The sequence below is a fragment of the Agelaius phoeniceus genome, chromosome 1 (assembly GCF_051311805.1).
Source record: "Agelaius phoeniceus isolate bAgePho1 chromosome 1, bAgePho1.hap1, whole genome shotgun sequence".
Classification (NCBI taxonomy): Eukaryota; Metazoa; Chordata; class Aves; order Passeriformes; family Icteridae; genus Agelaius; species Agelaius phoeniceus.
Genome location: NC_135265.1, coordinates 115,168,826 through 115,193,852, shown reverse-complemented (window position 1 = coordinate 115,193,852; position 25,027 = coordinate 115,168,826). Strand labels below are relative to the sequence as shown.

The 25,027-nt window shown below is 40.0% G+C and overlaps 1 protein-coding gene across 2 annotated transcripts; it reads left to right on the top strand.

The window, feature by feature from the left end:
• The first annotated feature begins 33 nt into the window (after window positions 1-33).
• On the top strand, window positions 34-20,723 carry LOC129122197 (DGAT1/2-independent enzyme synthesizing storage lipids-like). 2 transcript variants are annotated; one of them, XR_008534528.2, is made up of 7 exons: window positions 34-276; window positions 3,891-4,221; window positions 6,566-6,730; window positions 12,087-12,280; window positions 14,450-14,510; window positions 15,996-16,086; window positions 16,310-16,449. XR_008534528.2 is itself a non-coding variant. In XM_054635826.2 (7 exons), the coding sequence occupies exons 2-7, from the start codon at window positions 3,894-3,896 to the stop codon at window positions 18,543-18,545; spliced, it is 993 nt and encodes a 330-aa protein (XP_054491801.1). In that variant the 5' UTR covers window positions 48-276; window positions 3,891-3,893; the 3' UTR covers window positions 18,546-20,723. The 2 variants fall into 2 exon arrangements, 1 of the variants encoding a protein (XP_054491801.1); XM_054635826.2 differs by lacking the exon at window positions 15,996-16,086 and adding an exon at window positions 18,441-20,723 and having other exon boundaries at window positions 48-276.
• Window positions 20,724-25,027: the final 4,304 nt, after the last annotated feature.

Genomic DNA, 25,027 nt, shown 5'->3' with positions numbered 1-25,027 from the left:
CGCCGCGGCGGAAGCGGCGGGCGGTGCGTGCCGGACGCGGGTCCGGGCGGCTGCCGCGCCCCCGGCGGCGCCGAGTTCCCGCTGCCCTGCGCGCCCCCGCCGCCGCCGCCGCCCCCGCTCCGCGGGGCGCCCGCCCGCCCCCGCCCCCCGCCGGGAGCCGCCCCGGCCCGGCCGCCCCGCGGGCACCCAGCCTCCGCGGGGGCGGCGGGCGGAGAGTAAAAGCGGGCCCCGGCAGGGACGCGGGGCCGGAGCCGGTCCCGCCGCCGCCAGGGCAAGGTGAGCGGGCGCTGCCGGGCGGGTGGAGGGGCCCGGCCCGGGCCTGGCCCGCGGGTGCCCGGTCGGGAGGTGACTCGCCGTGGTGGCCTCTGTCACCGCCGAGCTCGGGGCCTTGCTTTAGTCACAGGGCTGCGGGCGGAGCGCGGTGGGAGCCGGGGGCGCTTGGCGGGGAAAGCCGGGCCGGGGCTGAGTCCCTCTGGTCGGGAAAGCGAGCCCCGACCTCCCCCGGCCGCCCGCCCGCTGAGGGAACCGCTCTGCCGGCACCAGCGCCCGCCCTGTTCTTGGGCCAAAACAAGGGCTAAACCCTCCTCTGGGCTCTCTCCTGTCGCAGGTGACTTTAGCAGGATTATCAGGGTTTTCTGGTACTTTTCGTTTGTTTCGAGGTTTTTTTGGTGTGCTTGTGGTGGCAGTGCTAATTCTGGTAGAAACGCCCTCCGTAGCCGTGTGTTTCTGCTGGCAGGGACGTGTCGTAGCTGCTGCTTCTCAGTGCCTTTCTAGTTTGGAAACACTGGGTTGTCCTCCAGAGGTTTCACTTGCACATTGCATATGCATGCAGGAATGGTGCCGTGTGTCGTTTACGGCAGAGCGGGATGCTGTCCATAATCGCTCCTTCTGTCCTGATCAGTAGGGTCTCACTTATCCCAGCATCTGCTGACTGCAGCCGAGGGCCTCCGTTGTAGTTTAGTTAAGGACTTTCCTGGGTCATGTGCAGAAGTCAGTGACGGGAATTGTGTGTTAGCCTTGTTTCCACATCATAAAGCTTGAAGTGTAGGCATAAGTTGGTGGGCACTGTAATTAGTCAAACGAGAAGTTGTGTCTTTGTGAACTAGTGAAAAAGGTAAGCTGCTGCATTAGCAAGTTAGAACTTAAAAATGTGCATTTTGAACTGCTCAACAGCAAGTTGGAACAGACCAGTGTTGTTATCTGTTAGTGGCACATAAGAACCATGTTGAACCTCTGTTCAATGTGGAATTTCTGGGCTTTTTTGGATCATAATCTGCCTTCTCTTCTTCACTGCCATAGCATCCGCATTGTGATGACCTTACTGCTGCTCTTAATGGATGTGGGAAGTAGAATTTTCTCAGCAAAGGGACAGGAGGCAACAGATACAAGGTGTCGTAAGGGGAACTCTAGAACAAAGAAAAACATTTGCACCATGAAGGTATTCAAGCACTGGATTAGGGGCCTGAAGAAGCTGTGGGATCTCCATCCATGGAGATCCAGTCCAGAATACTACTGGACTGGATATGTCCTTGGGCAATCTGGCTTAACTAGCCTTAACTGGCTAGTTAGGAAGAGGTTGGACAGTATAAATTTCAGTATAACTTATCCTGTGATGCTCTTCAAGATGAGGAAGCAGCATTGTTCATGGTAGGTTTGACTGTTCCTGAGGGAAGGCAGTGCTTTAGCTCTTACCTCTGTGGCTGGTAGCACAGAAAATGTGAGATCTTATTTTCTGTTGCAAGTTAGCACACAGATATGCAAGTAAACTTTAAAAACTGTGGTGATTGCGTTTGAGGTATTGCATTGAACATTACAGGCAAAAGGACATGTAATATTTTGCAAGACTGACATGTGTGAACAGGATTTTAAATTTACTTGATGGAGGATTTGGGGTTTGGGTAAAGCCATAAGCAAAAGTATATAATAAGTGAGAGAGTATAGCTATAAGTTTTTAAGCTACATAATCACTTCTCAGTTTTGAAACAATACTTCAGTGCCATAATCCATACTCCATATTGTTCTCTAGGTAGTAGGTGGAGCCATTGGAGAAGTCCAGACATAACAATCTGATTAATATTGTGGTGTTGAATACTACTCTGAAATCTTGCTTGGTCGCACAAGTTGTGTTTCTTTTACTTGCTGTGGGTGTTTGCTGCCTGACAGGTTCTGTAGTTCAGCTCTGGCAACTGGAATGAAAAAGAGCTTTCTCTTGCTCTCCCACACACTTTCTGTCCCATCCTTTCCCCCTAATTCACACCCCAAAGACAGGGGTGCATGAATCCAGTGAAGGACATGTCACTACTGCTGTGTGCATGTACTGGCTGGAGATAAATCAGCTGCCCATCACACTGTCCTCAAGAACACGCTGAGGAGCAAAATGTCGTAAGCCTGAATTAGTTTGGAACAGCTGTGGATTGTGGGAGCAAGGATTAGCTTTCTTCTCATTAATAGGAGCTAGGTACCTTGAGTAATGTGGGTAGAGGCTGATTTCCAAAACCAAAGGGAAAGGGACATCCTTGCTCTGTCAGAATGCAAGGGAAAATTGAGGTAGGAAAATAAGTGAAATGAGTTCTACTCTAGTATGTGTTTCAATGTTCCTTAGCAAATGTGGAGTAGAATTGATCTGCTTTGTAATTTTTGTTGTCACTGGTGTTCTGAAAGCAATATTATCTTCTGTATTTCAGTCTCTTGTTTCTTGCAAAACCAGAGCAAGAGTAAAACAATGGTAGACATACATGTCTGTCTAGGCATAGGAGCTTTGCAGTCATACCTGCTGTAAGTCGCACTCTAATAAACAAAACACAGCAGCTTTAAGCTTAGATTAATTTCATTCTTAGAAATGCTGTTCTTCCATTTCTCTCTACAAGCCTCTTTTGCAGTTGCAAAATTTTTTCTTCTTGGTCCTGACTAGCAGAAGTTGGAATATTAATCAACCAGTTTTTTCTAGCCTAGAATAATTTTTGTACCCAGAGGTATTAGGTTTGCTGTTCAAGCATTGTAGTTAAAATAGCCAAGCATTCAGGCTGTCTGTGTTTATAAGGTGAAGTGAATAGCAAGTTGTCCCCTAAATTGTACAAAGCTAAGAAAAATAAATGTGGCTCCAGAGTTACAGTAAACCTGAAATTGCAGGCTTGACTTCTGTGGGCTGGTAACTTTTTAGGAGCTGGTACTGGACTGGAGAGATTCTTATGAATAGCCACAGTAAAGCCAGAGCAGTTAAAATTCTAAAGAGGACTTTTTGTGAACTTTTTTCCCTTGTCTTTTCTGCTGCCTCTCAGTGTTGTGCTCTGGGTCTTGACCTGTCGCTATCAGTAAATTTCCTTGTACAAGTTAAGGTCTCTCCAGGGCTGAGACTTTCTTATTTGAGAGAGTCTTCTTCCAGAGATGTCCTAGGCTTATAATGAGTGGAAGTGTTCAGTAGGTTTTCTTTAAAGCACTGCATTTGAGATTGTGCTGTTTCCTGTTGTAGTTAGTGCTTGAGAGAAGGTTTTATTTTATTGTAACAATAAATTAGACTAGTCAATACAGCTTTCTGAAATTCAAAAATCCAGTAATAATTGGTATTGGTAAGAGTATAAATGTTCTGGGTCTGTGCAAGCTGAACAGTTTTCAGTGAGATAAAATCCTAGCCTGAAATTAAGCAGTGGCACCATCTTTCTCCATTAGAATTGTCAGCATTTCCAGTACCCAAAAGAAAAGGACTGTAAATATCAAGTAAAAGTTTTGCTGTGTGAACTCTTATGTTTCTAATAGGTGCTGCTGGGATGTGGGGTAAATGGTATATGAATAAAATGCATGAGAGAGGTTTATTATATGATTAAACAGTACAGACAGATCTATCTTTTTGAAAGATTTATTCATATATTTTTTTTAAATTTTATTTTAAACAGGAGATGACAGGTGGAAATGAATCCTGTACTGCAGGACCGACATCTATGTCCTACTTAACTTGCCTGACTTACATTCTGGAAGAATGGACTGGTGTGGAGGATATTGGAGATTATCTGAGTTATGCATTTTACATTTTATGGGTGCTGTTTCCACTTGTAGTAGTCTTTGTACTTCCAGGAGTTATTGTCATTCTCTTCTATGTTTCCATTCTCTGGCTTCATATTTATAAAAGGAAGAATGAAATAAAGGAAGCTTATTCCCATGATGTTTGGATAGCTGCAAGAGAAATGTTGGCAACCATATGGGATGGACATGGAAGAATATGGCATGGTAAGTGAGATCTGACCTTTCATTAAAGCTTCTGAAGCTCTTATTCCTTGTTTAGTTTTCAAGATTATCAAGATATGCTTGACTGTTGCTGCTGGTGCTTGCCAATTCAGGCCAGGGTTTTTTTTCTGTTTTATGAATGACTGTCAGTGGTGCTTGAGACAGAAAAAAAAAAAAGACATTGAGACTTTTTTGAATGTAAGTTTTTTGTCTTATGCATTTATTCCTTTGCAGCTATAAAGTGGCATCTCAGTTCTGGTTGAATATATGCACAATTTTTTAAAGTGCCTTTTTTTTCCATTTTATGCTTTTTATAAATTCCTGGATTTCCTCATTTGAAGAAGACCTGAAATGTGTGTTGTGTTAAAAACTAGATCAATTAACTGTATCATTTCAGGGTTAATATGTGAAGACTGGAAGTTTAATGCCAGTTCCCTGATAGCTAGTGTGTCAGCCAGCACATGTTAGCTTAGTTTAATTGCACTTAACCAGTCTTACATGAAATGCCAAATGATGGCTAAAAGGAGCCCTTAGTTCCTTCTTGAAATTAGCTTCAGAGCCTGACACTGTTACAGAACCCTACTTTTTTCTTTATCTTTGTATTTTGGACTACTGCTTTCTCTACTAGAATGTCAAAACTAAGGGCCTTGTTCTTTGTCCTTCTGCTATTATTTCTTTATGAAGACAGACTTAATAAATGATTTGGCTTTTCTCTCTAAGGAAATCATAAGTCTCTTTCAGAGTCATTCAGTCTAGATGCAGCTAAAGGAGAAAGAGATACTTAAGAACAATTTACATAAAGAATAAATCCTTCTTGAAAATCATCTCTATTTGTTCTCTAGTCAAAGAGAAGTGGGTTTTCAAGGCATTGATAACCAGATGGTGCAGCAGCTGTATCAGATAGGCTTTGTAAGACTAAGATGTAACTTTCAAATCTAAGAAAGTACCCTACATCAAAATCAACAGCTACATCAAAGAGCTTAAAATGCTCACTTCACAATAAAAAGCTATTTACTTTTTTTCACAAGAAAATTATTTTTTAAAACCTTGGCTCTTTTAATCCTTAGTAACTTTTTCTTTTCATAAGGTCTGACATTTTATTTGTGCAAGAAGATTCTTATCCGGTCCCTCATTGAGAGCTGTGACTTTTTTCTGCCCTGCCAGCTGCTTCCCTCTTATCTATACACTTGTCTCGCTAAAGAATTAAATGTTTTCCAGTTATTTTTTCCCCACTTGATTCATCAGGATATCATAAGAAGAACTTTCCATCCTGAAATCTAACAGCATTAATAAAAAAAGAAGAGGAAAAAACAACCCTACAACCAAAAAGCCCCAAATATGCTGGTTGATACCTGTAATTTTACATGTATTATGCCAATTCCATGTGTGTTAGTTGGCTGGCATGGAGCACAGTAATGATCCCTTGGGATGTGACATTTGATACATTTGCAATATGTTGAAGCTCCACAGTAAAACAGAGAGAGAAGAGCCAAGAGTACCTTCAGAATTAAATTAATGGAATAGGAATTGCAGACCTGATTAACTTGGGAAGATGTGACAGAATTTGGTTGAGGGGTGGCTTTTTGGGGGGTTTTCTTTTTGCTTGTTTTATTTTATTGTAAAAAAGATACTGTAACTGTACTACTGGGTGTTAACTGAGTGTGTTCTAAACTGATGCATTTTGTGTTAAATATATTCTGCCCTGTGACTTGAATAGAAATGTGAGGTCAGCAAGAAGCTTATGTGTGTTTACGTATTTTTCAGCTAGACCCATATAGTCCCAAATAGCTTTTAGTATATAGTGATGGAAAGCTGGAACAGGTATAACTTAGAGAGAAGAAGCAAAGATAAGCTTCATATCCTGGAGTAAAAGGAGACATGAAAATGTGTGATATCATGTCAAATCTTCTAAAACAGTCACTGATGGCAATAAACTTTGAAAGGTTAATAATACCTTGAAATAGTTGTTTCACCACTCCAGTCTGTATTTTGATTTCTTTTGAATTATTGATTCAGAGGATTTTGCAGCCTTGAAAACAGTGAACAGAAAAAATAAGGATAAATTATACAGTTTGAAATGGTATGACTGGGTGTTTTGTTTTAGTGCTGGGTTTTTGGGTTTTTTTCTCTTTCTCTAAGTGCGGTGCCTTAAATCAAACTTGTATTTTCTCTGAAGCAACTTGTATTTCCTGTAGATACTGCAAGTTATTTCTTATTATCGGTCACTTTGTTCTTATCACTTCTCAATCCATGTTCGTTTTAGTTTGCCAGCTTGCTGCAAAGTTAGTTTCTTTGGGATAAAATTGTATAAAAATTTAACACCTGCTACATTTTTAACTCCTAACAGGTTATGAGCTTCATGGTATCGAAAATATTCCTCAAGGACCAGGACTTGTTGTGTTTTATCATGGAGCTACTCCTGTTGACTATATCTATTTCACAGCTAGACTTCATATAATGAAGAAGAGGCGCTGCAGCGTAGTAGCTGATCATTTTGTCTTTAGAGTACCAGGTAACACACTTCATTATAAACAAGCAGTTTTGGAATTGTTATTTGAATTTTTTAATTGTGTAATTAATAAAAAATTGTGTTGCAGGAGCACAGCTTTCAGAACAGACATTCAGACAAATTCAGTGAAAGTTTTGGAACAGACCATGTTCTTTACAAAGAACAACGAGACTGGCCCATGCAAGGGTGGGACATAGTCCTGTCTGGGCAACACTTTCCAATGACTCTAGGGTGTTTAGAAACAAAGAAAAGGAGATTGTAGGAAAAGCAGTGTTCTCTGTATTAATCATTAGCAAAGATTTCAATAAAATGTTTCTTTTTCATTAATATAGGCAGAATGAGTGGTGTGAATTGATTAAGAATTAAACTTTTTGGAACAAATGCCCTATAAGTTAAGAATACTAGTTTGAAGAGACAGTGTATTTTCTTATTCTACCCAACTCTTTTCCAGTTGAGGATGGCAGGCAGTGGAACCTGTGCCCAGGAAGACTGTTTTGAGTAGAATCTGTTTTGGAGGAAAACTAGAGAGGTGTTCAACATGTTTGTGTGAAACATGAGGAGAAGCAGATAGAAAATGAAAAATATGTTTAGGGCAAGATTTTGGCTGGATAGCCTGTTGAAATGCACTGACAGTTGGTGAAATTGATTATGTGAGGGGTTTTTTGTTGTCTGTGTGAAATGCAGTAGTACCCACTTTCTTTCCCAAGTTTGGTTTGTGATTAAAGGCCTGTCAATTCACAAATGTTACAAGGAGAATCCTGTAGTGTACTGGTGCTTTTAGTAGAACCAACTCATATAAGAAAATTGTCTTTTTGTTGGTATAGATTTACTTCAGCCTTAGTTCCTGAAAAGAACTTTTTCATACTGATTACAGTATTGCTTTGCCTCTACAACTGCTTTTGCCAACAGATTCATTTATCAGTGGCCATCAAATCTTTTGCATACAGATGATTAATATAACCTACTTAATGATGCAGATTTGGCTCTGTATTGTATCTTTATAGGCACAGATGTTTATCAAATGGGGCGTTATATTTTGCTACTTTTCTGCTAAGTGGGAGTATATGTATGAGTCCCCCAAATATCATTCAGTAGCATTGCAGAAACATCTTGCTGAATGGCTGATCTTGAAGAACTGGTTTTAGTGGTACAACATCCAGCCAACAGCCACAGGCATTCTTCAGGGATTGATACTGAGACCACTGCTGCATAGTGTTTTTATAGTACCCCTGGATGAGGTTCCACAGGAACCTCACGCACAGGAAATTCACTGGTGATACCAAACTGGGAGACCTGCTGATATACTGGGCATTAAAGCTTGTTCTCAGAGTGACTTCATAGAATTCAAGTGGCAGAAATATTATGAAGTTCAGCAAAAGCAAACGTAGAGCTGTGCCGCTGGGATGAGCAATTCTGTGCAGCAGTACTCTGGATAAAAGGGGGCTTTGCAGGAAAGGACTTAAGATTCTAGTAGACAACAAGCTGAATATGAGTTGGCAGTGTGCCCTTACAGCAAAGAAGATGAACTGCATGGTGAGCCTTTTTGTAGCATGAATGTAGCCACTGGTTTGGGTGAAGAAATTTTTTTCCCTTGGCATGGCACCTGTGCAAGCACATCCGTGACGTGGTGTCCAGTTTTGGACTCCCTGGTAGGGAGCACACTGACACACTGGAGCATGTTCAGTGGATTATGGGGGTCTGGAGCACACAAAGTGTACAAAAAGAGGTTGAGAGAACTGGATCTGTTTGGTGTTTACCAGATAAGGGTGTGGAAAGATGCTATTGCTGTCTTCAGTGACCTAGTGGGAGGGTGGGGAGAAGAGGGAGTCAGACTCTTCTCACAGGTGCACAGCGATAGATTGAGAAGTAACAGAGACATGTTGCAACACAAGACATTTTGATTAGACGTGTGGAAAGGTATTTTACCATGAGAGTGATCAGACACCTGAAGAGATTGCTTAGGCAACTTGGGGAATCTCCATCCTTGCAGACTTTCAAAACTCTGCTGGGTGAGGCTCTCAATAGCCTGATCTAGTAGAACCCGCTTTGAGTGGGAGGCTGGACTAGATGACCTCCAGAGCTTCCTTCTAATCTACATAATTCTCTGGTTCTGTGAAGGAATTAAGGCTATTCAGGGAGACAAGTCCAAAGACCCCAGAAAATGCTGTGGATTGTTTCAAAATAAGCACAGTAATCTGACTGACAGCTCAGGTAGATGCTGCTTTCCTTGTGAATCAAACCAGAAAGACTGCATAATTTTATCCTAATACTAAGGCTGTCTGATCTTGATTAAGTGTTCAGGTTAAATTGGATGCCTTTTCAGAAGATGTTTTAACCAAAAGCTATTATGCTCAGTGCAGGGGAAATGGGACAGGGTGGCGGTGCATTTGGGGAGTCTGTTTAGACACACATGGATGTGTCAAAATTGTGTTGGTATTAAGTATGCTTTTCTTACATTTTGGAGGAGAAGGATATAAAATGTGGTCATGTAAATTTTTTTTTACTTCTTTTATAACTAGAGGTTTCCCACAGGGAAAAACAGACCAAATATTCCCGCTTTCTGTTTCCTTTAGACTCTTAGCTGTGTAGTGCTTGGAAAACCATTGATTTCTCTAAGTTTAGGAGAAAGCCTTTTCCCAATGTATTCAGAGAGGACTAAGATTTCACTTGTGTTCTTCTCCATCATCCTCTGCTATAGTATGGGCCATTTTTGCTTCCTGAAGTCATCTAGGAGCCCTCTTTAAAAGGATGCCTGCTAGTTTATGTAACTAAGACAGTCCCTTTCCTGTAATGTTGCAGAGGAAAGGAGCTTTGGCTTCTTGTCTGTTACATGCAGAAGGTGTCGCAAAGTATCTTGTGGACTAGGTGCTCTGCAGATATATATGTGTGAATTATCTACAACTATGGAAGGTTGGATTCAGTGGTCTAAATGGTTCCTCACTGTTGGGATCCTAAAGGAAAATGGGAAAACGATGACATCCTTGCTATCTGGTAGCTGACAGCCCTGATATTACAGTCACTGGGGCTAAGATAGAAAAATGTACATAGTGCACAAGTTGAGAGCAGTATTACATGCCTTACTGGGTGCTCTTCAAAGGGTTTTCAAACATTTCTGCCAATACAGTCTTGTGGAAAATAGGTGAAGAGTATGTTGAGGCAAAGGGCAGAGTTTGGGTTGAACTGTGGAATAAAATTAAGTTTGAACTTCTTGGTGTCTGGAAGAAAATGTTTTGCATGGCTGAAAAATTGTGTTTAGATAATTTAGAGAGTTGTTCTGTTATTTAAAATGGAAAAACAGATTCTTGGTTCCTTTCATGCAGTGCTACCTGGTACTACCCCAGTGTTTCTTCTAACTTTGTGGTGACCTTTGCCTTTGACACAGGTACCCTGGCTGTCCTTTCTGGGCCATTGTGTCAGATTGCATCTCTCAGCTCATTTAAGGGAGCCAAGTTCTTCTTTGGTACTGAAGCAGAGATATCAATAGTAATGTCTGATCTGCTGGCAAGGCTGTGAAGCACTGCTCAGAATATAAAGTTGATACTAATCAAAGGGGGATATACAGCTGAGAAATTTTGTGAGCACTTAAAACCTCCCTGGACAACTATTCTTTAGTACATTTTTTTGTCTGTATTCTGACAATATTCTGTTCTTTTTTTTTACTGATAAATGAACTGGAAAAAATCATGGTTTTTGCTTTGTCATACACACTCTCCCCCTCACCCCTTCCTCAGTGTATCCAATGCAGAAACGGTGCTGTCACAGTCCTTGCTTCCTTGGAGTCTCTTTTCCTGCTTATCTCAACCATTTTCATTACTGTTTTGTCTGTCTCTGAGCTCACTGACAGAAAGGACTTGGAGACAGGCAGCTTTTTACCACCAGGTACATTCCAGAGAGCTTTAATTAGTTTGGGAATGTCAAGCATTGTAAAAATCAGCTATTAAAAATCCCCCCAAAAAAAAGCACCTGAAAGAAATGACTTTCAATTCCATCTTCCATGCAAATGCTTTTGGATGAAGACTGAGTGTCATCAGCAGTGTGTGAGGCAGGCACAGAAAAATATGAGACAGGTGTAATGCAGCTTGTGTTCTGTGGCCATGTGTATGGACAGAGCCTGATTGGGTATGGAGATGAGTTGGGAGTAATTATACTCACACCAGTTAAAAAGACTAGTTAGAGATCAGAGTTTAGTTAAGAATAAACTAATAATGTGTTGCTTCATGCTTTTCTTCCCAAGCCCTTAGTTTATGCAGGCTGTAAGAGAAGATAGACCTCTGTCTTCTTAACTTTCTTTGGGCTCTCCTTTAGCACGTGTGCGTATATAGCAAATGTGTGTTTATAGTCACAGCTATTCATTTGTTATTAAGAGGCAAACTTGACTAGATCAGTTCTTCATCCTTTTCTATGGCTGATAAGGTTGTTTGCTTCAGTGGGAAATTTCAAGGAAGAGAAATAATGTTTCCCTTACTGCCCAGTCATCCAAAGTTACTATTTTGGTATGCACTACTCATAAATACTGAATAAGTTTAAAATCTATTGAACCAACCAAACAGGACTTCCTTCCTGCAAACAGAGGTCTGTGGTAGTTATGTCCTTTAACAATAGGCTAGTTGTCTAAATTGATCAGATGTGTTTCTTTTGATGATTGATTGTAGCAAAGTTTTGATGTTCTACTGTTTCTTGAAGGGTACAGTCCAAATGACATGTCAAATTTAAGGTGATATGAAGAGTTTATGTAACATTAGGTAAAAGACTTCAGTTACAATATTAAGAGAAGGTGAGTGTACCCAATTGAGGCTTACCAGATGCTTCTCTGTATGAAATGCCATCCAGGTACTCACAGACTGAACCAGTCAATTGCTGCAGTGATCCATAATGCAGAGAATGATGCATTTTCTTTGTCATTCTCCACCTTATGCTCTACTGTTCTTTGCTGAAGTTCACAAAACAGAACCACAACTTTCCTAGTTTGCTTCTTGTTGCTCTCTATTTGGACTGTGCTGTGTTTGAACAGTGGAGCTTGGGCAAGGAGCCAGTGCCCTTGAGTCAACCAACTCCTTCGAAGGGACATGTGAAAGACATCTCAGAGTGCTTGACAGTTCTTTTTCAGTTTAGTCCTGACTGTGGGATAGCACCTGACTTTACTATGGCAAAAAGCCACTGAAACCCCTAAATCTTCAACTTTGCAGACCAAAATCTGTAAGTTAGACTTAATGCTTCAGTCCCTCTTGGGGACTGTGGGCCACAGCTTATTAGACAATTAAATTTTAGCCATAGTGCCATAGTGTTCTGTGCTGGGAATCTGTACTCCCTGGTAGTATGAATTAAGACTTTTGGAATTAATGTTATCTTAACCCTGCAGGTTTCAGAATACTACTTGATGTATTTGGAGTTATACATGGACCAAAAGAAGCTTGTGTCAGGACTCTGGAGGAGGGTCATCTGTTAGCCATTGCCCCAGGAGGACTTCGGGAAGCTCTCTTCAGTGATGAAACGTACAATATTTTGTGGAGCGATCGGAAGGGCTTTGCTCAGGTGGCCATTGATGCAAAAGTGGTAAGAATGACACATAATGGAAGAGAAGCAAAGAAAGCTAAGTTATTAGTACTTTCTTCCAGAGAAAGCTATTTTGATTATCATGTATTTGATGTTAGATTTCTGACTGTCATGAGTATGGTCTACTTGCTCTCACAACTAGATTTCCTGACTTTTTGTTGCTTTTGATAGATAAGAAGGCTTACGAGTCAGCTAAGAATACTGTGGTTAGGAAATCCAGAGTTCAAAAGAACAAGAGATGAAATACAAGATGGTTTCTCCTTATAAGCATGTGCTGTTTTATACATAGCTGGTTAGTATTGTGATGGCCTAGCCCTCCCTGACCAGCATGGTTGGGAAACAGCCCTCTATATCAAGAGTCACAGAATGTGCTGAGTTGGGAGGGACCATCAGGATCATAGAGTCCAACTCCATGTTTCTGTTTGTTCTGTCACTGAAGTGTGGTGTGACCCAGCAGGGTACAGATTCACTGACACTTTGTACTGTATTGGCATTTTATGGTAGGGAGGAATGTCCAGGGCTGGTCACTGGCGTGAACTCTTCAGTTCTAATGTACAGCATTGGGCTTGGTCAGCAGGCAGGTCGTTATTTATAGGGGACCAAATGCTGAGGCACGACAGTGTGTGAGATATATTTGAATTGTAACTATTTTAGTAATCATTTCAGAATCCCTCCTGTTCTAGATTTGTACTTGGAAGATGTGTGCATATGTCCATAGGTCTGCATATACCTAATTTAAAAGCAAGTCTCGCACCAGGAGTTTTATATTTAGTTACTGTCAAAGACAGACTAGTTCAATCTCTGGATTTTACACAGAAATAGAATACTTTTAAGACCCAAGTGTGCATCACTTTTCTCACAGTGAAAATAACACTGTTTAAGCAGGTATTTTCAACAGGTTTAAATTTTACTAATGTATTACAATAGCATGTGAAAGGCTATACTTGAGATTCAGTTGTGATTGAGCTAGTTGCATTTATTTAATTGGATGTGTGTTGGTTCCCATTATGCACTCACAAGGTGTGTAGCTTCATCCCCCCTAAAAAAAAAAAAACCCTGAGAGATGCAGTAAAATAGAAGGAGTGTCAGACAGGCTGAAAGTGGGAAAAGCATCTTTATTTAGATTAAAGATGAACTTTTAAGTCACCTTGAATAATAAGCAGAACTCCTCATGGAAAGAATAATTTGTCTAAAATATCAGAAAAATTTGTCTAAAACTAGGACCTTCAACGTGTTGAAGTTGTCTTATTTCAGCAGATTTTTGCCAGAATTTCTGTCATATGAACAAAAATTTCTACCTCTATGTCAAAAGTAAGATGTTCCAAATAAGATTGTTCAAGAATAAAGACATTTGTATGCATTCAGTTTAGGCAACTGCACTTCCTTTTATTCTCTGTAATTATTTACAGACCTTTTTTTCCTCTCAAAAAACCCCAAACTTGATGCATGTCTGGAAAGTTAGATGTATAGCTTATCCCCATGCTTGTCTTTAAACATTTTAAAAAGAATTTGAGTTCATGAAAATCCCATAAACAGTTCTGTATTTCTGATGATGCAGTGTATAGTGGGGACATACTATAAAATGCTATTGAAAAACTTTATATAGTAGCTAACCCCCCCACAGTTCTTGTAAATCTTGACAGCTGTTTGCAATTTTAAAAACAGCAATAAAAACTTGAAATATTCAACACCATTCCAAGTACTCATCAGCAGAAATAAGTCATGGACTTGTATTGAATATGACACATGAAGTGTGAAGCAATACCTTCATCATAGCAGAGAGGAATCAGACAAGTTTAGTGTCCCAATCCTGTGAATCCTTCCCTTTGAGCATAACTACAAATTAGGTAAGAGGTTTAAGCACTTAAGTCACAACTGTGCAAACATTGCTCGTTGTGGGGAGGAACACCTGAAAGCTCCATAGGTTCTGGAATTCTGGACTGCTCTAATAGACTTGCTGAAATAGTGACTCCCTGAAATCTTGTGGTATTCTTCAGTTTGAATACTCATGGCAGAAGGTCACAGAAGAACTTCAGAATACGTGTTTTGCCCTCTATATATCCTTGTCTGAGAAACACTTCTGAAATTAATTTGCCTTTTAATTAAGTGAGGTAGAAGTTTTTTAGATAGTGCTATCTTAAATTCTTAATTATTTTTTTTCCCTCCTAGCCCATCATTCCTATGTTTACACAAAATGTTCGAGAAGGCTTTAGGACATTAGGAGGAATAAGTAAGATATTTTCTATTTTTCTGTAGTTTATTTTTCCATGTGTGTTTAGCCTATCTCTGTAGAAATAATCCTCATAAGTTTGAGATTTAACACAGCCTTGTTTCTTGATGTTTGCTCTCTGGTAGAGTTCAGAGATGTTATTAGGATTTAATATCTGCATTAGATGTGATATTGGCTCATCTAGGTTACTTTCCACATAACAGTGTTCTTTTGCACAAGCAGTAGAAGAAAGAAAAAAGGAGCCAGAAAAACGCAGGAAGATGTAAGGCACTTTTTTCTCTGCTTATATCTGCTAGGCCAACCCTAGGTTTCCTGCTGTCTGTTAAGAAGCAAAGCAAGCAGGTTGGCAACTGACACAATATTCCTGTTTTCCTAAAGCTCTGTGCTTACACCTCTACCTGTACTTAAAGCTTGAATGGTTTGAACTACATTTAATCTGTAGTTGCTTTTCTGTTCTGCACTAGACCTGTGGTTCCTCACAAAACCTTGCATTTGGCACCTCTCCTTCCTTATCTCTATAGCCAGAAAATGAATAGATGGGTCTTTTGTCTGAGGGGTCCATCTCTGGGATGATTAGATGCCCACATCTCTGCTCATTTGCTAGTGTTAAACTCCCTCTTTTTTATATCTCTTAGTTACTATCTATCTAGGGGCCTGAACAAATCTCCATACCACTGGAGTGTTCTGTTTCAAGTATGGCATCATCACCTTCATCAGAAGGCTGCAGGGCAGCACAGTTCTGTTTCTCTCCCCCTTCGTTTCAGAGGAGAAATATATTGCATGGAGAAAGCCAAGGCATCAGTTGCAGAAGCTGGAATAATTCACACATTTGTCATGTTGTACAAAAATCAACAGCAATTAATTGTTGCTGTGTTTAGGAGAATCCCAAACAGAGGAAATTGAAGCCAAAATCATTTGTGCTCCTTGCATTCTACAACAGAGTTGTTAGAGGAGTGTAATTTCTTGGTCACTGGAGGTGTTACTCCAGTTTCAGTGGTTTTGTCTTTGTTTTTATAGGTTATGTACAGAAAATTCCACATCTTGATCAGTAAGGAGTTTCTTATGCCAGCATGCCATTTAATGGAGTTTCTTGTCTGAAATTGAGAACTATAATATTAGTGCTTATTTTTCAAAGAATCTCTTCTGGGTACATTTGGGATAAACACTTAGAAGGTGACATGTGGAGAAGAATGTGTCCTCTTAGAGCTGTTTGAAATACCTGTTTTTTCTCTCTTTTTGTTGTTTAACTGCCACCAGTGTGTGATCTGAAAGAGCAATTCAGTATGTTAGCATGACTGACTTTTAGGCAGATAAGGCTATTTCTGATCCTGTACTCAATGGGACTGAACATGCAGTTTTCCAATACTAGTTTCTAATTCTAACCTGTCAAATGAGCTGAACCTGTAACCTGTATTGTGTAAGATTCTCTTCCTCTCCAGAGAGGCAGCTATTGAATTTCTCTCCTCTTCTTTCTTCTCGTTTCAGCTACTCTTTGGAGGAAAGATTTCACACCAAGTTAGAGTAGAAATAAGTCTGATATAAGCATTAATGCAGCTTTTAGGAAATGAAAGTCAAGGTAGGATAGCACTTGAGATGCCACATTATTTGAGAGTTTGGTTGGGAGCTAGATTACTTTGCAAGCCAGTTTCAATGTTAAGACATAGTGGGGACAAAAAACTTTACAGAATAATCCCAGTGTCTCTTTCTCTTTCTCTCTTCCTTCCTTCACCCTTCCCCACTCCCCTTCTCCCTTCCCCACCTTTCTTTCTCCCATTTTCAACCACATTTTTTCACATTAGAAATACTTAGGTCGCTATATGAGCGTATTAGATTGCCAGTAGTTCCTCTGTACGGGGGCTTTCCTGTCAAGCTTCGTACATTTATTGGAGAACCCATTCCATATGAACCAAATATGACTGCTGAGGAGCTAGCTACAAAGGTAAGAGAGATATCTATATATGAAAATTTAAAATATTGATAAAAACCACTGCAATAGTCTTGTCAAGAGATTTCTGTCTAGAAGCCAGTTATAGAAATTGGTGGAATCATGGTAAGTTTTGTACTTGCCTAACTCTGAATGTTGTTCTTAAATACTGTATTTTTTATTACTGCAACTTGCAGATGTTCTAGGTCTTATAAAGTTAATTTCACCCTATATTTGCTTTGAGAAACAGCTTGCTTTAAAGACTGAAGAAGTTTGGTCAGACAAGACAGTTCTCAGTTGATAGAGAGAAGCACTTCACCCAAGAGGAAGCATTCTGCTTCCTGGTGTTTTCATAAAGATACTAAGGAAGCCTTTCAAACAGCAAATCTATGTTCACAAACTGTTGGAATTGCATACAATAAAAGAAAAAAATATATAATTTCACTGCTTTGCCTAGTGTGTTTCTGTTTTGTACAGCGTCAAGCCCAGCAATTTAACTTATAAATGTTCCTCTTAATTCAGATTTGCATGCCTTAGAGACAGGATCTTCAGGTCCTCATGTTTATTCAGTTTATTAATAGATTTCACAGTGCAAAGACATAAACCAGTTAAGTGCTGGAGCAGTGAGATGGAGTGGGCTGAAACAGGTATTTTTAAAAACTCCACAGATGGTCACTTAAAATATTCTAAAAATTTCACTTGAGAGAGAGACTTTTCTTGACCATGCAGGTGTCAGTTCAGTTGTCTCTTTGTCTGTTTATCCTATGATTAGATCTCTGCAAAAATACTCTTAAAATATTTGTCTGCAGTATGTTAGGCCCTGCTTATGGAACACTGCTTGTTTCTTTTGTGGGGTCACTCTGACAGGACTTCAGAACTAGCTTTCAGCAGAGAATGCGTTTCAGTTACTTTCAGACATGCGTTGACATCTTACACTTATGCCAACCCTCACTATTTTCTGACTTAAGTTCAGATTCTGCTAGATAAAACCCCAAGAATGTGAATTCCCTAGAATCCTACTTAGAGTGATTTTGAAGTTGTATCTCATGTTTCAGGCTATGGCACAGTATGCATTTTCCCATTATATAGAGCAAAAAATAAAGTTCAAATTTTTTACCTAATACAAATTTTAGATCTGTACAATCACTTAGGACCAGATGTATGAAGTCCTTGTCCCAGGACATATCAGTTGATCACTTACTTCATATGAACAGTGGGAGCTTGTACCAACAAACAACATTCTACTAATACCTGTCCTTGCTGACCACTGGTTTACAGAGGCAAATCTCTGTTCTTCTGTTTTGGGCAGAATTCCCTAGCCTGTGCTTGTCTGGGCAGAATAGGAAGTGTGTTCTCACCCAGCTTTTGCATGTTGCCCTGCTTTTGCGTGTTCCCTATATAGCTTTTATATAATAAGAGTAACTGCTGTGACTCCTTGGCCTGTTTGTTTTTTGAGTGAAAGTGAAGGCTGCTGTCACATGCAGCTAAGGGGCCTGAGCATGTGTCACAGGACCAGACCCTTCAGGGGCCTTGGGGCCAGAGGGCATTACTTTGTACAAGTCAAATGTGCTGAGACACAATGGTGTTTCCAGTGCTGCTTCTGAGCAGGTGTAGAATCAAAGGTGGTGCCCACTGGAAGAGTGTTATTGATGCAAACCTGGGCATAGGCAGAAGTTTGAGTTGCAGTACATCATGCAGGTGTTTAACATGCTTTATAGACCTAAGTCTTTTCATGAATTTACTCTGTTGTCATTTGACTTTTGCGTATCACTAATACAGCTTGTGAACATAGCTATCACATGTAAGAGATACTAGTTTGTTGGTCTGTTTCTTGACAGTGTTGTCACAATCATATCCTCTGGGCTTAAATATGGAAGAACAATATTTTGAATTTGCAATATATCTGTCATATTTGAAAGGATTAAAAAGAGCCTAGAAACTGTGTTATTATATGAGCAGTATGAAAATGAGGTTTTCTGACCAAAATCTTTTTTCTTTCCCTACAGACAAAAGCAGCGGTCCAAGCTCTCATAGACAAACACCAGAAAATACCAGGAAATATATTTAGGGCATTAATGGAACGATTTCAAACACAAAAGAAAGAAGATTAAGGTCTTCTGAGCTTAAACTTCTATAACTGCTATTTAGTTAAAATATTCTTAAAGTCACATTTGTAAATTATTCATTCTTCTAATAATAGGTTTTAAATACTGTCCTAATGATACTGCTGTATAATTCAAGATAGAAGTCCCTTGGCCTTGCCCTTTCCCCTGTCCAGTATCAAGCTCAGGAACCCAAACTTCAAATCATTCATAATGGGGCAAAGTTTAATTTTTGATAAATGCATTCCTACCTTGGAAGTGTCTGGGTTGTTGATCTGGGTTTGTTTTGGGGTTTTTTTTCAAATAGTACTGCAAGCCTTTATGTATATGGTCTGTCATCCTTTTGGTCTGTCATTGTCTCCCATCCCCACCATGATGGATCTCTAACCTGAATGTCAAACCCTCTGCAGAGCTGGAGTCTTACTGTCTTGACTGTCATCAATGTAAGGAGGTTTTGTGGGCCAGATTAATGCCATACAACACATATGAAAACTGTCCTGAGGTTGTTACTCTCACACTGCTGGGAAACAGTCCACCACTTTTGGCCTGCAGAACCTCTAGCAATGCCTGCAAAACCTGTGTTGCAAAATGTTTCATTTTGCTGGGTGAGCTCAGAAAGGGTTCAGAGGAGTGAAAATTGATTAGAGAACTACAGTGATCGAGGTTTGTTATGGAAGCCAGAAACCACATTGATGATGTGAATGAGAACCCTACAACATGACTGCAATTCCAAGCCAAGGCATGTTGGATATCTGCTCTTGAGAAGAGACTTGTCCCATTTATTTCTCAGTGAATCTACAAATTCTCTGTTGAAACAATGAGCCAAGCATTCAAACATCAAGAAGTAGAAATGAGAATAGTGTTTAGTAATATGAGCTCAAAAATCTTTATTTTGATGGAAAGAGAAAATTGTTACAACACTGTAAAAGCAGTAGTTTTTTGAAAAACAGAATTGACATTCCCAAATACCCTTTAGTATGTGAATAAACTATTAAATATATTCTTCAAACAGTTATTTATGTAAGTTAAATAATGAATGAGAGGGACGTTCTGTATATTTTCCTTAAGTGAAAACAATTGAATCAACAGGTGAGAGATGCAAGATTGCGCTTTTGTGCACTTACAGCAAATTATATTTTTTTCTTAGCTAAAGCCTATGGTTTTATTGTCCATATAGGAAATACTGAAATATTTCTTCTAGTTTCCAGGAATTTTGATCTACAGTTCTTAAATTAACATCTGGGAATTTTTAGTTCTGGGATGAGGACAGATTCCTTCAGAAAAAAAGAGGTTTTTGCTATATGATGTGGTTGCCTTTCAATATTGTTAAGGTGTGACCTTTTCTTAAAGCAAAATATACCCACCCCCCAGAAAATACCCAACAAATAACCAACATTTGAAGGAGCAGTTGTATTTGATGTAGTAGTCATTCCTCTCACCATTTAAGCACGTACTTTGCTTTATGCTCTTTTAAATGTGTAAGTTAGTGACATTGCATAACTGCATGTGGGTGATGCCCTGTGTTAGAAAAATATCACTTAATGGGGAATTGTCTATCAAATGTGGTTCACAGGAAGCAAAAGGCTTACTTTATGATATTATTTTATACCAAAAATGTTTTACGTGGTGTTAAAATTTTTAAAGCTTTGGGAAGAATCATGTTATGTAAAAGCAAATGCCCATTCTGAAGTTTAAGTGACTTGGGTTTTACTTGAAGGCAAGATTGCATTCCTTTTAATTTATTGGACTGTGTTTCAAAAATACTGTTAAGACAGCATGTCATGAAAAAGGATAATGCTAAATTCCTGCATTGAAGTATAACTTAAGTATGATCTTTTGTTTACTGTCCATCTTGAGGAAAATGTACATCAGTCTGTGTTGTGAACATCTCAAAGCTGAACATATTTTGTTGAGGTTGCATGTAGGTAAAAGAGAACTCGATCTAAAAGGTTCTGTTAGACATGGACAGACGTTGTTATCAGAGATTTTGTAAAATTTATTTTATTAAGTATGTGGGCTATTTGCTGCAGTTTTGTCCCCTTATGTATTGAAAGATCAGTATAAAAAATGAAGGGCAGTATTGGTACTCTATAAGTGTTCATATTTGTATAGGCCTTTCATATTTATTTCTATATATTAAAAATATATAGAAGACACTTTTTGAATAAAATTGACAACTGGAACAGACTTCTGAAGTTTTGTGTTGTGTTTGAACTAAATGGAATGGATATATAGCCCGTCCTGCTGAACCTTGAGTGGTTTTGAGCAGCATACCTACCCCTGAGATTCCCTTCTTGCCTTGCAGTGACTCAATAGGGATGGAAGGAACAAAACCCCATAAGGAATGAAAATAAAAATAATTCAGACAACAGTGAAATAAAGGAAAAAAGTCACATAAATAATAAGGTCTGAGTTTTAATAATTGCAGTCTGTTCTGCAGAGGGGCTTTACAAGAACTGCAGTACCACTTTAGTTAAAAGTTATGCAACAGAAAATAGGTTACAAATACTGACTAGTAAGGTTTATTTGTATATATTTGGGGTGTGAATGACTGCCTACTTAGTTTTATTGAAAAATAGGCAGATGTGGATGCATACTCTCACAAGTAAGGTTATAGATCTGGCATCCTTTTAGCTGATTTGGTTTACTGTGCATCAAGCAGAAGTATTCAAAGGGTATTTTAGCAGGGTTAGACTAAACCACTGATTGTCTGGTTGGCCTTTAGATACACTGAAGACCTGACATGTTTTTCCATTTGAGCAGTATAAGCAGGATATGCATTTTTAGGTTGTTTGGAAGTAGACCAACTGCCGTACTGACAGGTCTTCATCATTATCTCTGAACAAGACCCGAATCTCCTACTGGCCAATTTACTGTCCTGTTGTGTAATAGCAGAGCTCAGTCTGAACATCTATTATTAGGATGCTTTCACATGAAATTAATCTCTGCAAATGCAAGGTAGAGCAGTTAATCAGCGCTGTCAACACAACTGTGTGGCTCATCCGGTGCGGGGTTTGCTGTACAAGTATAGCATTATGTTGCTTCATCCTATTATTCTGTGGAGAAGATACAGCTATGATGACAGCGTGTTAGCTCTACGGTGCTTAATCCTTATTAAGCCCATCATGGACGCTAGGATGCTTTTCTTGGTGTTATTTTGGCATCAAAAAATTGCCGTACCAAAAGTAAATGTGGGAGTGCACGGAATTTCTACACGAGCATAGTAGCACTGAAAATGCATGTTAATGCAATGTTAAGTAAGATGATTCTCCAAAACGTGTCTGCTAAAACTTCAAGAGACAATCAGATAACACTTTTCTGTTTTCTTCACTTTTTTTTTTGAGCTCAGGACTAGTCAAAAGAAATGATGGTCTCAAAATTATGAAGGTGAGCAGAGGACTGGAGTATCTCATATGAAGGCAGGCTGAGAGCGTTGGGGTTGTTCAGCCAGAGAAGAGAAAGCTCCAAAGGGGCATTGGAGCATCTTCCAGTACCTGAAGGGTGGTACAAGAAAGCTGGAGAGGGACTTTTGATAAGGCCATGTAGTGACAGGACAAAGGAGGGATGCCTTTAAACCAGAGAGAGTAGGTTTAGATTAGATATTAGGGAGAAATTCTTTACTGTGAGAGTGGTGAGGCACTGGAACAGGTTACCCAGAAAAAGTTGTGGAGGCCTCATCCCTGGAAGTGTTCAAGGCCAGGCTGGATAGAGCTTTGAGCAACCTGGTCTAGTGGAAGGTGTTCCTGCCCATGACAGGGGGATTGGAACTGGATAATCTTTCAGGTCCTCTTCCAACCCAAACAGGTCTGTGATTCCATGATACTTTTCTCATCATAGTTTATTTGCAGTATTTGCTTGTCTGCTTTTATTTTCCATAATTTAGCATTGCACAGATGGTTGCAGATTTTCCACTTTGCAACCTTGAATTTTGTCACAGCATGCATTGCATGCGTACCATCTGTTGCTTCCTGAAACATTTTAAAATTGTTAGAATTATCTCTTTATGTCAGAAAATTGGTCAGAAAGACATAACAAACTTTTGAACTGTGGGGAGCCTTTTCTTAAAACCTGGAGTGTTTACTAACACTTCTCGCTTTTGCCTGTGAAACACTGCAAGGTGAGATGCCATTTGGAATTAGGCTGCATGTATAAAGCAGACCCAATATTTTTTTCCCCACCATGGAGCTGAGTTGGCTGTTGTAGATCAGTTCCTGTTCCATTAGGCCTTGTCCCCCCATACCAGTTACTGTAACGAGTGAATGCAGCACAACTCATCAAATCACCTTTGGCTCTTGTTTTCCTGCTAAAACCATGCCATGCTCTGGAAACATGAGATGCCAAAGTTCTAACAAAACAGGTATTATTCAGAGAAGATTTTGAAATTTAAAAAAAATAGAAGGCAAGTAATTGAACTGTTTTTACCTAATTCCTTTTAATAAGAAACACAATGTCCCAAACATCAGGGAGGGTAGGAATTTACAACTTTGTGTTATCTTTCTTCAGAATTTGTGGCGGATGAATTGGGATGCAGATGGGGCTAATCTTCATATATTCCAGATGGATTTGCTTTTCTATTTCTTTCAGTAGTGTTTTCTTAGGTCTACACTTTGCTCAGAGCAACTTATTTTTCTTTCAGTTACTCCCAAAGTGGGAACAGAAATGGAGGCCCCAAGGAACATTTGTTTGTTCTCTTTTACAGAATCACAGAATCAATTTGGTTGGAACAGACCTTTCAGATTGTAGAGTCCAACCTATGACCCAGCACCACTGTGTCCACCAGACCATGGCACTGAGTGCCACATGTCCAATCTTTTCTTAAACACCTCCAGGGACGTTGACACCACCACCTCCCTGGGCAGCCCATTCCAATGCCGAAACATAATTTCTGTGAAGAAATTCTCTCTAATGTCCAACTTAAACCTCCCTGATCTATTTGAAATCTACCAAAGGTACCTAGAAACATTTCTGAGCTCTTACTTCTGTAATGAAGTTGTCAGCTCTCCAGACAGTTTTTTAATGATCAGATTTCTCCCTACTGTCTCAAAAACACTTTCCTGACAGATCCACCAAAGCCTTTAAAGCACCCTCTCCATTTAGAAATGAATTTTTTTTTTCCTCATTATGCAGTGGATTAATTTAAACTAGTGGGCATAGCATTTGCAGATTTGCTTGGTTAATGTTTTTTACCATAAATTTCCACTTTTCAGACAGAAATTTTGGTATTTGATCAGGCTTTGTAAGAACAAGATTGAGGGAAAAAGGCTGACTGCAACTTGGCGCAGTCTCGGAAGGGATTAATGAAAATATAAACCAAGTCTCACAGCTGAAGCAAGCACACACATACCCCAAACTAATTTTGGAATCCTGATTCTGGGCAATCCTGAGTCACGCTTATGAAAATAAAATTTTCTGGCTTCTTTTTCTCCTTGCAAAACCTACACTAGCACAGAAGCATAGCAGCTTTGATGGCATTTCCAGGACCAAGATTGCCATCTGAGTTGAGCAGGGGTGAGGGCACTTACCCTGGAGGACCAAGCTCAGGAGAAGACCTCAGGAGCCCTCAGGGCCTGTTTGGAGCAAAGTGTAACTCAGTAGTATGTAGAGGAAGATGTCTAGTAGTCAGTGCTATATTGCACTATCATCAGGTATTGTCACCTCCAGGCTTGTGGTTTCCTCTCAAAAGCAAGCTGGTAGTCATGCTTGCTACCCATTTCCACTCTCTGCCACTTGTCTCTGCCAATATCTTTCTTGTAGCCATCCCTTGTGATGATACCCAGAGTCTTCAGGACAAGGCTTAAATCCCACTAAAGCTTTGCCTTCAGACTAGGGTGAAGCAAGCTCAAGCACCTGTGTTTCCTTGGGCCTGCAGCAGTGTGCTGTGGTGTGGTGCTGTGCTGGGCTGCCTTTGCAGAGCAGCCAGAGGAAGAGGCAGCAGCCTGGCTGACCCAGCCACCCTGTTTCCAGTGCCTCATGTGCCCTGGAACATCTTGTTCAGCTCAGGTGTGGCCAGACAGACACAGGAAGTTACAGCTGAGGAGCTAATGTCATTAAGTTTGGGTCTTTGTGCACATCCCACCACTTCCTTAGGATCCTCATACAGAGGAAACTTGATAAGGGAAGGCTGCTTTTCTAACAAGAGAGGAAGCTTTGTATAAAGAATTTCTGGTAGTTTTCTGTCATCTTACAGTATGCACAAGTACCATTTCTAGGAGGCAATAAGCTTTCTGCATAGCAGTGGTAATAAATGAAGCAATAGACACACTGTGTGATTTATTCCACCCTTCTGGTACAGCAAAGGGTCTGAATTTGTGCTGAAACCACTTTTAAGTTTCTTTGGTTACTCTGTGCCCAGTGTTTCATTTGCAAAGCTCTCCTTTTGAGCCAGTGGATGTACAGTTTGACAAGCACTCACATTTGGAGGATGGCTTTTGTTGCTGTCTGCAGCAAGTTGAGTCAGAAGAGCCTGGCATGTGGGCAGGTAAACACCCACC